The sequence below is a fragment of the Calonectris borealis genome, chromosome 6 (genome assembly GCF_964195595.1).
Source record: "Calonectris borealis chromosome 6, bCalBor7.hap1.2, whole genome shotgun sequence".
NCBI classification, from domain to species: Eukaryota; Metazoa; Chordata; class Aves; order Procellariiformes; family Procellariidae; genus Calonectris; species Calonectris borealis.
Genome location: NC_134317.1, coordinates 11,964,865 through 11,979,979, shown reverse-complemented (window position 1 = coordinate 11,979,979; position 15,115 = coordinate 11,964,865). Strand labels below are relative to the sequence as shown.

The window sequence follows — 15,115 nt, the reverse complement described above, 5'->3', positions numbered from 1 at the left end:
CCTGTTGCTCTCCTTCTGTGAATGAGTCCTGGCTCTAGCATAGGTATGCTAACGGGAACAGAGGATGCCAAACACTTTTTCCTTCAATATACAAAGTCACAGAGATGTCAGGTCCTCATTACAATGAATGCTGCAAGAGCCTGTGCTTTAGATAGAATCATAGAATCTAGAATCATTTAGGTTGGAAAAGACCCTTAAGATCATCAAGTCCAACCGTTAACCTAACATTACTAAGTCCACCATTAAACCACATCCCTAAGCACCACATCAGGTGTATTTGTATACACTGTTGTCAAATATCTTAGACCTAAATAGCATATGTGTTTTTTTTCCTTTAAAAGGGGGTGTCAAGGATGCTAAGAGTAAACATGTTCTTTGGCATTTTGTCAAAAAAACCTTAAAATTCTTCACTTACTTTTTCCCCCATCCAGACTGCAGCATGAAATAAAAGCTACCGACAAACAGCCGACATCCAGTGCATCTGACTCTGCAGGCCAGGGTCTGCGTTCAGTCCGCTTTATTTTGCAAGAGGGCTGCAGGACCTCCCTGGCATCTGGGAGGAGTCCTTTGAGGAGTGAGGCTAGTCTAGATGTTCACCCCAGGCATGGGCTGACCTGCAAATTACCCTGAGGGTGGGAAGCCATGTACATTAGCCGTTCTCTTCTGTTATTCATGTCTCCAGGACTCAAGCTGTGTACTGTACTGTGCTGTGCTTGACTGTCTTTCTGAATATCAAGGGATTTTACTCCTTGCAGGGTTTTCCAAGCTGGACTGGAGGACTGTGGTAGTGCCTGCTATACTTAGTAAGTTACCAAGTAAAGATTCCAGAACAGAACATAACAACTCTCCTCCATGCTCAGCCCCTGCTCTGGTCGTCATGTTCTTGGAAGAATCTATAGTATAAAATAGAAGAGAAAGGGTTTTGCTAATCTAGGCTCAGTGGTAGGCACTCAAGTGAAGTTGTGCAGAAACCTTGATGATGAATGTAAGGAATATCTTATTTTCCAAACACCTGCACGAATTTGGGAGTTAGTCAATTAGAAGGAGGAAATCTGGGTTGCAATCACAAAGGGCAATTCCTTATTCAGTACTCACACTTCTCAGGAATAGCGGGTTGTGTGAACAAACACAAAACAGTCCTGTTGACCTCCAGTTGCAACTGTGAATTTTATACAAGTGCCTAGTCAGGTGAAACTAAGTTTTTTGATTGCATTTAAAAATTATTTCTAAAAACTAAGTGAAATTGGGATTAAATAAAAAATAATAATGTTTGAAACTGGCATTTTGTTTATCAGCCCCAATCTTAGTTTTTGTAAAATGAAAATTCATTTAAAACTCATTACCAAAAGCAATCTTTAACATGCATATTGCTTTTGCTGATGCTTCCTCAGAAAGCTATAACTTGTTGCAGACACAGCTGTTTAAAACATTTCTATATTATTTTACTAATAAGTACATTTTTAAACAGTATGTAGAATTGCCAGAAAGGTTACAGTCTTATTTCAGAAATGTTCATCCCTTTTCTTGAAGCTACGTGGTGAGCTGAAAAGCCTAGATTAGACTTAGGAGTCCTGCCTCCTTAGGAGTCCTATCCTCACATCCTATCCTGCCTGTTTCTCCAGTCTAGATAATGCCCCTTGCCCATGGAAAATAACGTTTCTTCCCTCAGAGCTCTCTATAGTGGGATGAAAATTGTAGCTTTTTCTTTCCTTCCTTTTCCAGAGAGTCATTGAAAATCTCTGTTTCTATTTCTATAATTGTGAGAGATTTGGAATAGAATGAACATTCCTTGGAATAACCATTTAATATGGATATTTAATAGGATATTAATTAACATTTAATAGGATATATGGGCCTATTCTGTTCTGTTACAGAGTATAACAAAGCAGTTCAGATTTACTGCAGGAACCTAAGAAGAGTCGCACAAAGAATCTTAGGGAGACTTTTTTTCCATCTTGCCATGGTTATAGCCATAATTATTTGCCTTCTTTCCTTTATTGCACTTGAGTGAAGCTCAGAAACAGTGGAGGCAGAGATCATGGGCCTGACATGCAATGCACAGCTAAGCAATCCTCTCCTGCGCTAAGCTGAGCTGCTGGCAGAACAGGCCTTCTTCCTTCTTTTGAGAATCAAGTGGTGCTCTTGCTTTTACTTTGGGTAGAACAGTGCTGGAGGGAGGTGACACACAGGAGATGTATGCCTTTGGCAGATTCCCCTCTTGCAAAAAGAGTTCCTCTAGATGTCTCTAGCAAGGGTATGCTTATGTTGCTCCACCAGTGTTTGTAGTGGATGAACAGCAGGAGACAAACTTGGGACACCTCTACTGATGACTGAACTGATTTGGTAAAGACAAGGAGGGAGAGAGAGAAAGGTTTTCTCCAGTCAGGCTTGAGCCTGGTTGATGGTAAGAGCATCTTGTTCAGTGTGACTTGACTAACTACACTTTACTGTCTGTTCCCAAAGGCATGATATATTTGCTCTGAAGACCAGTTTTTTCTCCCTAGTGCAAATTGTAGCTGTTTCACAGATGGCACCATTAGTCTAGTCACTTGCAAGGCTTTGGAAGTCTTTCTGACTCACTATATAGGATATCTACAGATTTTAACGTATGTGTACAGCAACCATGAATATTATTCCACTGGCACAACAAAACCTATTTTTTGGTTCACCCAAGCTCACATAACTTCTTACAGAGGCATTTGCATACTGCCCATCCTAGCCCTTCTCCTACCATGAAGCCAAAATGCAGGAATATCACCATATCACAGGAGTATATATGTGTCTTGTGTCAGGTGGTGAGTTAAACCTTCCCAGAGAGTCCAGCAGCAATTCTGTACTTTTCAAAATAGGTCAGAAATGGTCAAATTTGCTTTGACAAATGCAGCACTAGCATTTACACCTTACAGGGACTGCAAGTCATGCTGGGTACAGGTCCATTCAGTTTAAGACTTTTGTGATACCTCTTAAAAATACATCGTAAGTGAGATGTAAGTGAAGTGGTGCAACTAAGCTGGGTTGTTGATGCTTGTCTCCTTGCACAGTCCTTGAAAAATTCAAAAGATTCACATGAAAAGAGATTTGATGATTTATTTTTGCAGTTACAAGGAGAACATGGAAATGATTGAAAGAGCACAGTAGGTAGTTTGTGAACCTGTTCCCTTCCTTTCTGAAATCTGTTCATTGGTGAACTCTGAGAGCACAAACCTTCTGTGCCCATTGATTGGAAATGCAGTAATATTCACAACAAAAATACTTTCAGAAAAGAAACTTTTTAAGCCAAAGAACTTCAGATCTGCAGAAGATATGAAATCCTGGAATATGTATGTAATCCTTGTGAATACTGAGTACCACTGGTTACCTGATTGTCACTGTGCTGCTTGCCATATATTTACTCCAGCATGACCAGACAAGCATGTAAATTGGAGAGCAGGAGAACACTTTTAATAGCCTCTAATTTGTGTTAATGATTATTAGCAGGACAACACAAGCACTTGAAGTCTGGTGTTTATCTCTGGCTGTGCAGAGAATAACTGGAAGTCTATGCCCATCAGGGAAAAATCATAACTTGTAATCTCTGAGGCTTTTTAGACAAACAGGAACAAATTATTGTACAATAGATAAAAGCCTAAATCCTATAGAAGAAAAAGGAGTAAGAGAGAATGCAGAAGTGTATTTGCTCTTTACTTCACACCACAAATCTGGGAGAACATTGTCCTGTCAGCTTAGGATGAAGCAGGGGCATATAAGCTGTTGCCTTTGAAACGATCTTTTTGTTCTGCTTGCTCCTGCCACTGAGACTTTTTATTGTAAAGGCCTTGGCCATATTCACGCACTAGTCAGCTCTGGAAGAGCACTTTTTTGTAAGATGACTGAATTTAGTCTGATGTTTTGATCAGTCATGATTAGTATACAGAATATTTCACCCAAGGATCTGACCCCTCAACATGGAAGAATTGCAGGATTATACCTCTGGGAGGTAAAAAACTGACATGCAGGGCCTGCACTTGGGAGATGGTGTAGGTATGAATAGATCTATATTATGGCACAAAGTTTCCAGGAAAGTTGTCCTGAGTAAAGAATGTCTGTCATATTGTCTGTGCAATCACATATCTCTTAGTGGTAAACTTTTGAACCTTTATTGTTAGTCCTGATTCAGCTGTGATTTCTGTCGGTGTAAATCAGCAGGGACTATACTAAAAGCATTGTAACACCACCCAGGGACAGATTCAGACCAACTGTAAGCCCAAAGGCCAGTAACAGGAACATAGTGAATTCACACGGTGAATTTAGCCAGTGCAAAGAGTGAGTTTCTGGTCTAATAAGCTGCTCCCAAGCATATGCATAGCCTTGGTTTCCTGTTCCCAGTGATTAAATTGTTGCTAATTATCTTCCCACACATAAAATAGGATGTAGTATGCCTTGCCTCCTTCCCTGTCTAGAAGCTGCTTCTTCCTGCCTAGCAGCTATTGCCACCTCCATAATGTTGCCAAGGTAACACCTGTGCCTCAGTGTTCCCTCCTAAAATCCTCCCTCATACTGCCACTATCCACTGCTGTTGGTGAGTACAATCTTTCCCTCTGTGACCCCAGCAGGCTCCAGCATGTGCAAATTGTTCCAGCTGGTCTTCAGCAGCAACTGAATTTGAGTATGGAAAGCCACTCCCTATGGACTCGCCAGTTATTTCCTGATCTAATTCCAAATTGCCCTGAATATTTAAAAAATCTCCAAGGATCTGCCTAAGCCCACCTAATAGTCACATAATGTGATGAGTTTTGACTCCCACTTTTGCCAGTATAAATCTCAAAGGCTCTCTTGATTTCTCTGAAAATGCACTAGATACACACTGCTACAACAGACTGGGACATGGCATGGCTTGCCAAAAGAGACAGGTTTGGGTATTAAAAGATATTTGCTACATTTGAACAAGCAACTTATAATACAGAAATATATGAGACTTGGAAATCCTTGACATGTGTTTTAAGTTTGACTGATAATGTTCAAAATTTAAACTGGATGAAAAACATTCATTAAGCCATCTCTAGCAAGGTTGGTGATTGTGATTGCATAGAAATAAAAACACTTTTCAGAAAATCTTGTCATTTTCACTGCACTTTGTTTCAGAGGGAAAAGAGAAAAGTGGGCTGGGAAGAGGAGGGGGATTCCAATAGTGTCCTCATTTACCATTTCTGTTGAACAAAATATTTTAACTTTGCAATCTGCAACTGAAAAATATTTCAAAAAGCCATTTTTAGAGAACCAGTGCATGCACACACTTGTTAATAGCAGTCTGGTTTTTATGGTTCCATTTTTCATTTTGCCCCTGCAATACGAAAATGCTCCAGGAATGTTCCAGGAAAAAATCTGGCGTTAAAAAATCTGGCATTCTGTTTTTTTTTTAATGCCCAAATGTCTCTGCATCTGCAAATGTGTTTTAATATGCTCAAAAAAGGTTACACTTGTGCAGAGGGCTTTGCATTTGCCAACAAACTTTGTAGCCCATTGAAAATGGAGACTGTCCCTCTGAGCTGTTCCTGGGGAAGAAAAGAATCACTATCATATACTAATTTATTTTTCACTGCCACTGAATGAAATACAGTATCGAAATGTCACATTTCTCAACGTATATACATACTTAGTAATCCTACAAAGAAAGGACTCTCCCTTATCATACAGAATATGAATGACTCTGCCATCTGTGGTTTTCTTAAAATGCCACCTCCTCAGAAAAATAGGCCCGCTATTGCAAATGCCACCTGTCATCAACTAGTATATGTCAAGAATTTTCAGTGCCCGAGTGTCAGAACATAATATAGTCTTGGGATTGCTGTCTCTATATATGCAGTCCCAGCAGTGCAGTATCTGTGCTCCTACTGAGTGACACAGCAGGCCCACTAGGAAGCAAAGGCAAGTGCTGAATGTGTAAGTACAAGTCAAAAAGAGATGTTATGAGGTCTTTCTTCCTTTTTGACTAAAATAAGGAAAACGCACAGGGGAAGAAGAATCAGCTGGACTGTTCTCTGCCAGCTATTGGATGTTTAAGTATCAGTGCAGTGAAGTAGACCTATTTTTTCACTCAGGTGAGCCAGGATGGCAAAGCCTTGCTGGATGTCCTACAGCGTCCCTTGAGCCCTGGGAATTCTGAATCCCTCACTGCTACTGCAAACTACTCCAAGGCTGTTCACCAGGTGTTGGATGTGGTACATGAAGTCCTGCATCACCAGCGGCGCCTAGAGAGCATCTGGCAACACAGAAAGGTCCGGCTACATCAAAGGCTGCAGCTCTGCGTTTTCCAGCAGGATGTTCAACAGGTAATATCATTACTAAAGGAGATAAAGAATGGTCCTTTCTTTGCAGCTATAAAGATTGTTTGGTGACTCATCTAGAGGATATTGCCATAACCAAGACTTTGCACGCAGCTCTATCTATGCTAGAAATATGCTAAAATACTAATGCGCCTTTCAGTACCTTTCAGTTTCATGTTGGAAATCATCAGTCAGTACATTGATTATTGATCAGTCCATTTCCCACAAAAATGTGACACTATTTGCAGTGGTTAATTTTTCACAAGTGAGCAATTAGCTGTAGGTACTCTACTCTTCTTGAGAAAGTGATGTTTAACAGAAAAAAGAATTTCAAGTGTAAAAAGCAATTGAACTGTGGTGTATTTCGCCTTCCTATGTGGAAACAATACAGATACAGACCTTTTAGTGGTGGTGTTTAGATGATCTTTGCATTATTACCACTTCTGGAGTCCACATACCTGTGCTATGAGTTTGCTGGCTCAAAAGAACTGCACAACCCAACGTGCAGAGCCCACCTCAAAGAAATAGAGTTTATACGGTACAGGCTCACCTCTGAGAACTCAGGCTCCAGGTGCATAACTTTTCTGTCCCAAAGGAATCTGTTTGAATACCAGCACAACAGTGTAACTGACAGTAAGTATGAGATGCTATGTTTGTAGCTGCCAAATATGCAAGCACAATCAACAGATGTTACAGGACTCTGCTCATTCAGAATGATGTGGTTTGTTTAAGGGCCCCATTACAGCCTGAAGCAGATGTTGGTAGCAATATGGTACTTGCTTTAAATGAAGAGGCTGAATGCTCTAATCATGTTTATGGAGCATTCTAATGTCCCTGGGGTTCTTTATGTCATTGCCTTCCTCCAAGTGAAAAATGAGGTGGAGACGGAGCAACAAAGCTGTCACATGCAAAATAGACGTGAACCAGCAAGGACAGGAGACAGGCAACTTTTATTCAACATTGAAATTTGTGGTCCTGTTAGTGCCATAGTTGAAGTGCACTAGCACAGACAGAGCTGCATCTGTAGATATCCTTTGCAAATATGTATGACCATTTCTTTGGCAGTCTTGAGAAGTTTGCTAGAATTTCTACCTGCTCAGTTTTTCCTATAAAATCACACAAATATTCATGCCATGTATATAACTAAAACTGGGATTGAATATAACAGATGCTTAATTTAAGCAACTTCACTTCTATTACGTGTCAGCAAACATACTGCATGGCAGTGAAATTCATAAGCTATATATTAATTAGAGCATGTACTTGGAATTCAGTTAGAATACTCTCTGCAAACTATATGAAGTTAATACAATTTGGGTGTTAAAATCTCAAAAATCAATGGTTGTAAATTCTGATGTTGTTATGCTTTTTCCAATTGTGGTATATAATGTCAATAAGAATCCATATTATCTTAGGTATTCTTCATCCCCTAGGGTGATTTACACTTTTGTTCAATCCTTCCAACCCCAAACTTTCCCTCTTATATCTTCTGAAATCAGTAGAAGTGTTTATGAGGTTCATTCATGAAACCCATTCAGACTTTTACTTCGCACATATGCAAGGCAATGAGGCTGTGTCACTGGTTTTCAAAAGGAACAGGTCTTTTGTATGTACTGTGACTTTTGGTGAGAGGAAAAGAAACAAGCAGTAAGAGTCACTGGAGTACAATTACTTTAGAGAACATCACTCTGTGTGAGTTCTGTTGGCAGCAATCTTTCCAAATTTTTCTCTTAATGGGTAGTTATTATCTGGAAAGCAGCAACTTAATGACAGACATGTTTCTGTCCTAACACACACTTACTGGAGGCATCTCTTTGTCCTACTTAGAAAGTAGAGAGGAAGAGATGAATCATTCTGTTCACTAAACATCTGTACTATTCAAGATAAATGCTTTGTAACTCATAAATGAAATTATCAGCTAAACAGGAATAGGAAGCGTAGATTCCATGAGGAGGAAGAAGATATCTGAGTATGTTGATGGATTTTTTTTTGAAAATAATCACCTCCTATATATCTGTCGTGCAATTCCTATTATGCTTATTTTGTTAAATGTCCATCAGTTGGCAGGTGAAGCTGTCTACCTGTATGTTGTCACTAATCGTAAGTAACATTTGTCTATAGTAATTTGTTGCCTTGTCAAAATTCAATAACCTTTAACTAATTTCTTCCTCGTTCAAGTCTAAAAAGAAAAGATGTGGGAGAACAAATCCTGATAGGAGAGCCCCGAGTTTATTAGACTTTGCTGTCTTCTAGACAAGTAATGATACAGTGTAGTTCCTCTAAGGAAGATGCTCCTTTTCCCTTTCCACCCAGCTCAAAATTAAGCGTGTTCTCACAGATGTAGTTTTCCCTATCAGGATGTCCTGTGGCTCACCCTCTCCAGCTGTTGGCCAGTGCAGTAAAAATTCTGGTGAAAGATGTTCTCCGAGTCAGAACTTATACTCCCTCACTTGTTCATCTATACCTTTCTCTTCATGTCAGCTGTTGTGTATTGATCTTGTCTTAAAAACAGATGTGAATAGAGACAGGTTTTGTTGTGTTGCATGTTCTTAATACAGACTCCAGGATTATTTTGCATCCTCTCAGTCTGCCATTAACGGTGTTAATAGCTTTTGGTAAAGACACATCTCCAAGAAGAGATTCTTATGAATCTTGAGAGTTCAGTTATTCCTCACCTGACTACTCTAGTTAGTCTTGCCAAAAGGATCAAGTATTTAGGCATGCAATATCGAGTGTTGATAGGGAGGTCTTGCAAAACTGGTTAACTGGATGAAGGCTTTATGTAGGCCAAGTGTGTGCCTTTTTGACCGGACTTAAGGGTTAAGCTGTGTTAAACAGCGCTCATTCATATCATTCCTGGTGTATTCTGCACCATTTGCAAGGCCAGAATACATGCTGTATGCATTACTGGCAGGTCAGGGCTGTGTTCTCAGATAGTTTCCCACTGTCAAGGAAATCCTTTTGATTCTAGCTAGGTTTCAGTTTGAACTGCACAAAACCTGAAAACTTTGAAAATGATGGATTAAAAGAAATAAAAGTAATTTTTATTCTGAGAGAGAAAGTCAGGCATCCTTACAGTCGTGTTACAGCCAAAATACAAGTTGTGCTGTAGGAAAAAAAAAGTTTAAATAAACACTGTGGATTGCCAAGTTACAATATTGATGTAAGAAATGTTATGCTATAAAATGTCATTAGAAGTAATCACTACCTCACACCATCAGACATTTTACAAGATTATTTGCTATTACATCTATGTATTAATACAATTATATCAATTTGCACATGTGAACCAAGGTAAATAATGGTGTGCTAAGGACAATGAGTTATGAATATATAGCATTTTAAAGAAGGAAGGAAAATAAATGGCATGAAACTGCATTTGCAGCCTTCACAGGAAATGGAGCACCATTCACACCAAAGGGATAGCAGATAAGACAATTTGTGAGCTGTTATGAGGCTCTATGCCGTCAGGAACTGTCAAGGAACTCTTTTAACACCAAAATTATTTAGGATCATTATAGGAATGTTGGGTTGCCAAGTGTGTAAAATACTTCATTGCTTCAGTTGTTTTTTAGAAGTTCTCTATCGTTTCGGATAGGGAAGAGCTGCGCTGTTTGATCCTTTTAGAACACAGCTGTGGGAGGAGGGGCTGAGATTCTGTCCTGCAAAGGAGGAAAAAAATCCCTTTGACATTCATACTGATATTCTGCAATTGCTGCAGATGCTTCAGCTCATTTTTTGTAGCTTTTCCTTTTTACCCCTCCCTGCTCTGGGTCTTCCCCTTCTGCAGACTATTTACCAGCAAATTAACACCATTTCCATTTCTGTTGAGATTTGAAATTGTTCTCATGTTGTCTCCAATTTCCACTGTTTTCCACTGTTACATCCTGATTTACCCTGTCTGCCTCTGCATGCATTGCTCCACTTTAATATGTTCCCTTTGCCCCCGTGAACAGAACACTGTGAAACAGCAAGGGTAGCATAATGGTTGTACCATGAGCAGATGTTACCAAGCAGCCTTAGAAACAGCTGAAGTAAGTTTATAATGCCATTCTTCACCCCATTGCCTCCCCCATCCCCTTTGTTTCATATGGGCAAGAATTTTGTCTGAATTCTCTCACTTCATAAACTCATTCAAGTGAAGTTGTAAAACCTGAAGCATACCGATTAAAGTAGAAGGAAAATGGAGAGCCATCAGATGCATTATTGAAGTGGTCTGTGCAAGCCTTGAACTTGGTATTTTAAAGCACTTTCGTGGCAGAATAGTCAAACTGCTACTCTTATTCTGCAGGCTTCGTTCCTTCTCATGAAAATTCTCAGTCTTTCCATCATTTCCATACATACACACCAACACTTAGCCTGACACAGGCAGCCTTTTTCTCCACAGGTTCACATGATTCTCTCACAGTCTCTGCTGGTGCTGCTTCCTTCTTGCTTCCCTTTGGTTGTGATGGTTGCCTGTGAAGGAAGAGTTGGAAATAGGTGGATGTAGAGGTACTGTGTGTGCTGGTGGCGTTTCTTGGCTATGTACAAAGCCTTGAGTTAGCTGGGGTGGCTCTGCATGACAAAATGGAACGGGCTTCTCATGCCAGCTGAAGACCAGTGGTAAACAGCAAGATGACACTAACAAACTCTTACTGGCAAGAGGGTAGGCACATACTAAGAAAGCTAGGACTGTTGCCATACCAGCTCTAGTAACGTCTCAAATCCTCTTGGTTATTGAAAAGGTCAAGCTAGACCAGTGTCAGGTTCACCTGGATTTCTCTAAATTTGTGGATCTGCATTCTGTTGGCTTCATGCCCAGATACATTGATGGACATAGCTTTGGTTTCCTTGTGTGGTCATCTGCCTCTGGTGATGGATAAAAAGGCCATGTGGCCATACTGATACTACATTTACCAGCTGCCATTGTTGTGGGAGACTGCGAAGTATTGCAGAGGAAAGGCTGTGTCTCTTCATAACCAAGCACTTTAACTTGTAATGTGTCTGGCTTTTACTGGACGAGAAAACAGATCAGGGCATGATCCTGACATCCTTTCCATCCTGACTTGTACGGAAAAATGTCCTGCCAACGTCTATCTGTCTCCATACACTATCTGAGAATACTGAACACTTCATGTGATGCATGTGATCTACGTAGTCCATTTGCAGAAAAATGCTAGGATATTTGAGGCAGTTCATGATTCATTTAGCTCTCACACAAGATTTTAGAGGATTAGGTCTGTACATCCCCCCACACATGCACGCATACACTCAGTTGTTTTGATCACTTCAAGGCAATGAAGAGTTCTCCAAAATTCTGTAGTTTTCCAACTTGTCTAGTTTGTTTCAAAGACAGAAGAAATCAGACTATATATCTCTTTTTATGCTTTGTTTACAATAATACCTTCACTGGGTCTTATAAAACAAGAGATTTATTTGTGAACAATAGCTAAGAAAAAAGAACATTATAATCAAGTCAAGATTATATTTACTACCATATGAGTTAAGCCACAGCACCCTGCAAAAATACATCACATGCTCTGTGCACCATCTGAGCAGATTTAGCCTGTAAATAGCTACCACTGACAGATCAGTAATTAAAACATTACAATTTAAAGCATCCTAGAGAATTTTCACAGCCCCTTTGGTAAATTTATCAAGTAATGAGATGCACTTAATGTTTACATTTTCAAAGTATTACTGCTGTACTTCCTCTGAGCTTAGAAGGTATATGTGACCTTACCAGCCATAAGGTTGAAGTATTACTTGACAGCGAGTAGAGGTTCTAACTATGGTTGTATTGTCCCCAAAAATTAATGAAAAAGGAACTCGGGAGTCAATACTGGTGAAACTACATGGCAACCTTCTCGCAATGGGATGTAACAGGAGAGAAAACAACCTTTTGTTATCCATGACTGAGAGATAAATACCTCTGTTTTCACTAATCCTGTCCTTCCAGCAATTGTTGAGGCCAGAGTGTCCACACCTGGTTTATTACCTGATCTAAATATCTCACCACACAATTCTGATTGACCATACAACTTTCTTCTGTATTGACCACACAACTTTTACCTGCATAGCTCTAAAGGACTAACTTAATAAGATGTGCACGTGTTTCCAAACCCATGTTATGTCCCTAACAGCCCCTTATTTAGTACTTGTCTGTTTTATTATTTATGCAGTAAAGGATGGTACATTTGTAGTAAAAGGATTTTTTGTTTGTTTGTTTCCATCCACTCTTCGTCACAGACCATGCAATAAAACATCTTGGCAACTGCTTCTTTAGAGCAGTTTTCATTCCATTCCTTTTGTTCCTGCCAAAGGAACTGGCACATTTTCAGACCATGTGAGTGCAAGTCTAGGCAATGAAGAGATTTGTGGTCCCACTCATCTTCTGAAGAGGACTAACAACTAACCAACACTGACACTGGTTTGAAAGTAAAGTGGTGGTATATTTGTGCTAATTAGTATCCTGCAGATACTATGAAATTAATTAATAATGACATATTATTTAAATAACATGAGGGTTGCCGAGTGACTTAGTTGCTTATTTTGAACTGTTAAAAAAGGACTGCCAATACTTAATTTGAACCCGCAGTGGCATGGGATTATGCATGAGTTTCAGATGATTTCTACTGGCTATGTATGTATCTCTAAACTCTGGTGGCCACAGAGAGAGTAGTAGAATAAGAGCACCCCACACAGCTATACAATCCTTATTACTCAATGACCAGATTGTGTTGGATTTACTGCACAAGGCAGCCATGCTAGGAAGGAGAATATTGCCCATATATTTCTTCAGTTTCTGGTGATTTCATACAGATGTTTCTCTAGTTCCTTTAGCTTGCAAAGACATGGAGCATTTATGGACAGTGTGCTCAGGGTTGTCCAAACCAAACAGGACAGGTTCTTGGAAAAAGAGCACAGCTGAAAGAAATAACATGCATTTTTCCTCTTTACCAGTGATTCTGGCATAGAAATCTGCTCTTCGAAGGGCCACAGAATAGCTTCTCAAGTGAGGAGTGCAAATATGTGGCACTTTGATATTTGAGCATGTTCAGACAATGGCTGTTGGAGCTAGGCTCTGTATGGAGCTAGGCTCTGTGTTTCTGTCCAGCAGTCACATTTACACCCTGTAAACAGTGATCCGTGTATGGTATAAGAACACCTCAGAGATGTCTCAGGCTATCAGCCTAAGAAGTTAATTGCTTTAAATACTTCAAACTCACATGAGAGAGAGGGAGCTCTGTTCTAATGCTCTTTAAATATAGATTAGTGTTACCTTGTCTTTTTTGTGCCAACACTCTTCACAAAGAAGTATAGGTTTAAATTATTCATTTTCATTTAACGGTATTTATTCTGGAAATTCCTTAAGGGTTGCTGATTAACAATACTCTATCCTCTTCATAATTTGATTTAAAGTGTAACTTGAAATTATCTGGAAACAACCTTTGTGTCTTTCTTCCTTTATATACTTATTAAGCCAAGCAGACAATTGTTCTTTGTGCTTTTAAAGAGTCACTGATTAAAAAATAATAATGATCACTTTTTAATTTACACACAGAGCAGTAGTGCTAGGGATATCAAACTTCAGGGGCCAGCTTCAGTTACCAACTGAAGTTTACTTAGCGTTGATGTACGAGCAGTATGAGCAAAGAACACTTTGATGAGCTCCACAGCTGTCTTGGGAAATAGGATCTGAAGAAATCTGAACCAGCCAGCTTGATCTCTGAACCTATTGAAGTGAGAAGAGGAACTGGAAAAAAAAAAAAATCCTTTGTGCCCCAAAAAGTGGTTTTCTTGTTTAGAGCACTGTCTGTCCTTCAAGACCTATCAGATGGTCTGTTTTGCTATTTCCTGAACTGCAAATATTTGGATTCTTACTGAGAACTTAGGAACCTCTAAGAAGGTGTTCTGAAAACCCTCTGAAATCCTACTGACTCTCTGAGGTTTTGGATCTACCTCATAGTGGATGAAGAGGACATAATGCATAGTATGAAGAAATGGAGGTGATATAAAGATACAGTTAGTTCTCTGGAGGTAGATGCAACTATCCATGGTCTGGATTTATCCTGCCTGTCTTTAGGACTGTAACTGAATCATCCAAGTCAGGAGCCTAATGTATAGTCTCCTTTTATAGTCAATGGAGAGATACTGGCATCTTCAGAGAATGACTCAGTCTGTCTAAGATCTGAATTGTACCCTGGATACTTCCCTCTCTTACTGTTGACTGTCGTGGAAATAATGATAAGGTAGGATCTTCAGACAAGACTTTCAGTTTATTACCTGATGTTGGGTGAGATGTATTAGGATGATGCAAGAGCCTAATCCTGTGTGGTGTGGAGCACCTCTAGCCATCATGCCAGGCCACTCAGTGCCTTTCTGATCCAGGATTTGCTTTGCAGCAAACTGCAAGGAAGTCAGTCCTAGGCAAACTGTTAAAATTTGCTGTTATGCTTAAGCAGAATCGTCCTCCTTATATAGCATATCCTCATTGTCTATTTCTATCCCAGGATTGTTTGCATGTCAGCATCCCTGAAAATATGATGTGTAGTTTATTGTTTCTGAAAGGCATCGTTGGCTGTCATTGTCGTGGCAAAGGAGGAGAAAGAATCAGGCCTGTCTGTTACTGATTAGACCTACAAAAATAGTAGGGCTGCAGTGGTGAAGGAAGAGAAATAGTTTTCTCCAGAAATATGTGTATTTTTGAAAGCAGTTGCTAGAATGAGTAATCATCACCAAAGACATGGAGAAAAATAAGGTCTTTGAATAAATGTAGGCTGGAATGCCAGAAGGCTTTCTCCCATGTAACTTTAAGAAGTAACAATAAC

At 39.6% G+C, this 15,115-nt stretch overlaps 1 protein-coding gene across 1 annotated transcript in view; it reads left to right on the top strand.

The window, feature by feature from the left end:
* Positions 1-15,115, top strand: part of KALRN (kalirin RhoGEF kinase) — a 524,417-nt gene that overhangs the window by 253,941 nt on the left and 255,361 nt on the right. The window contains exon 9 of the mRNA XM_075152844.1: positions 6,078-6,308. Within this exon, the coding sequence (XP_075008945.1) occupies positions 6,078-6,308 (231 nt within the window). The remainder of the gene's footprint in view (positions 1-6,077; positions 6,309-15,115) is intronic.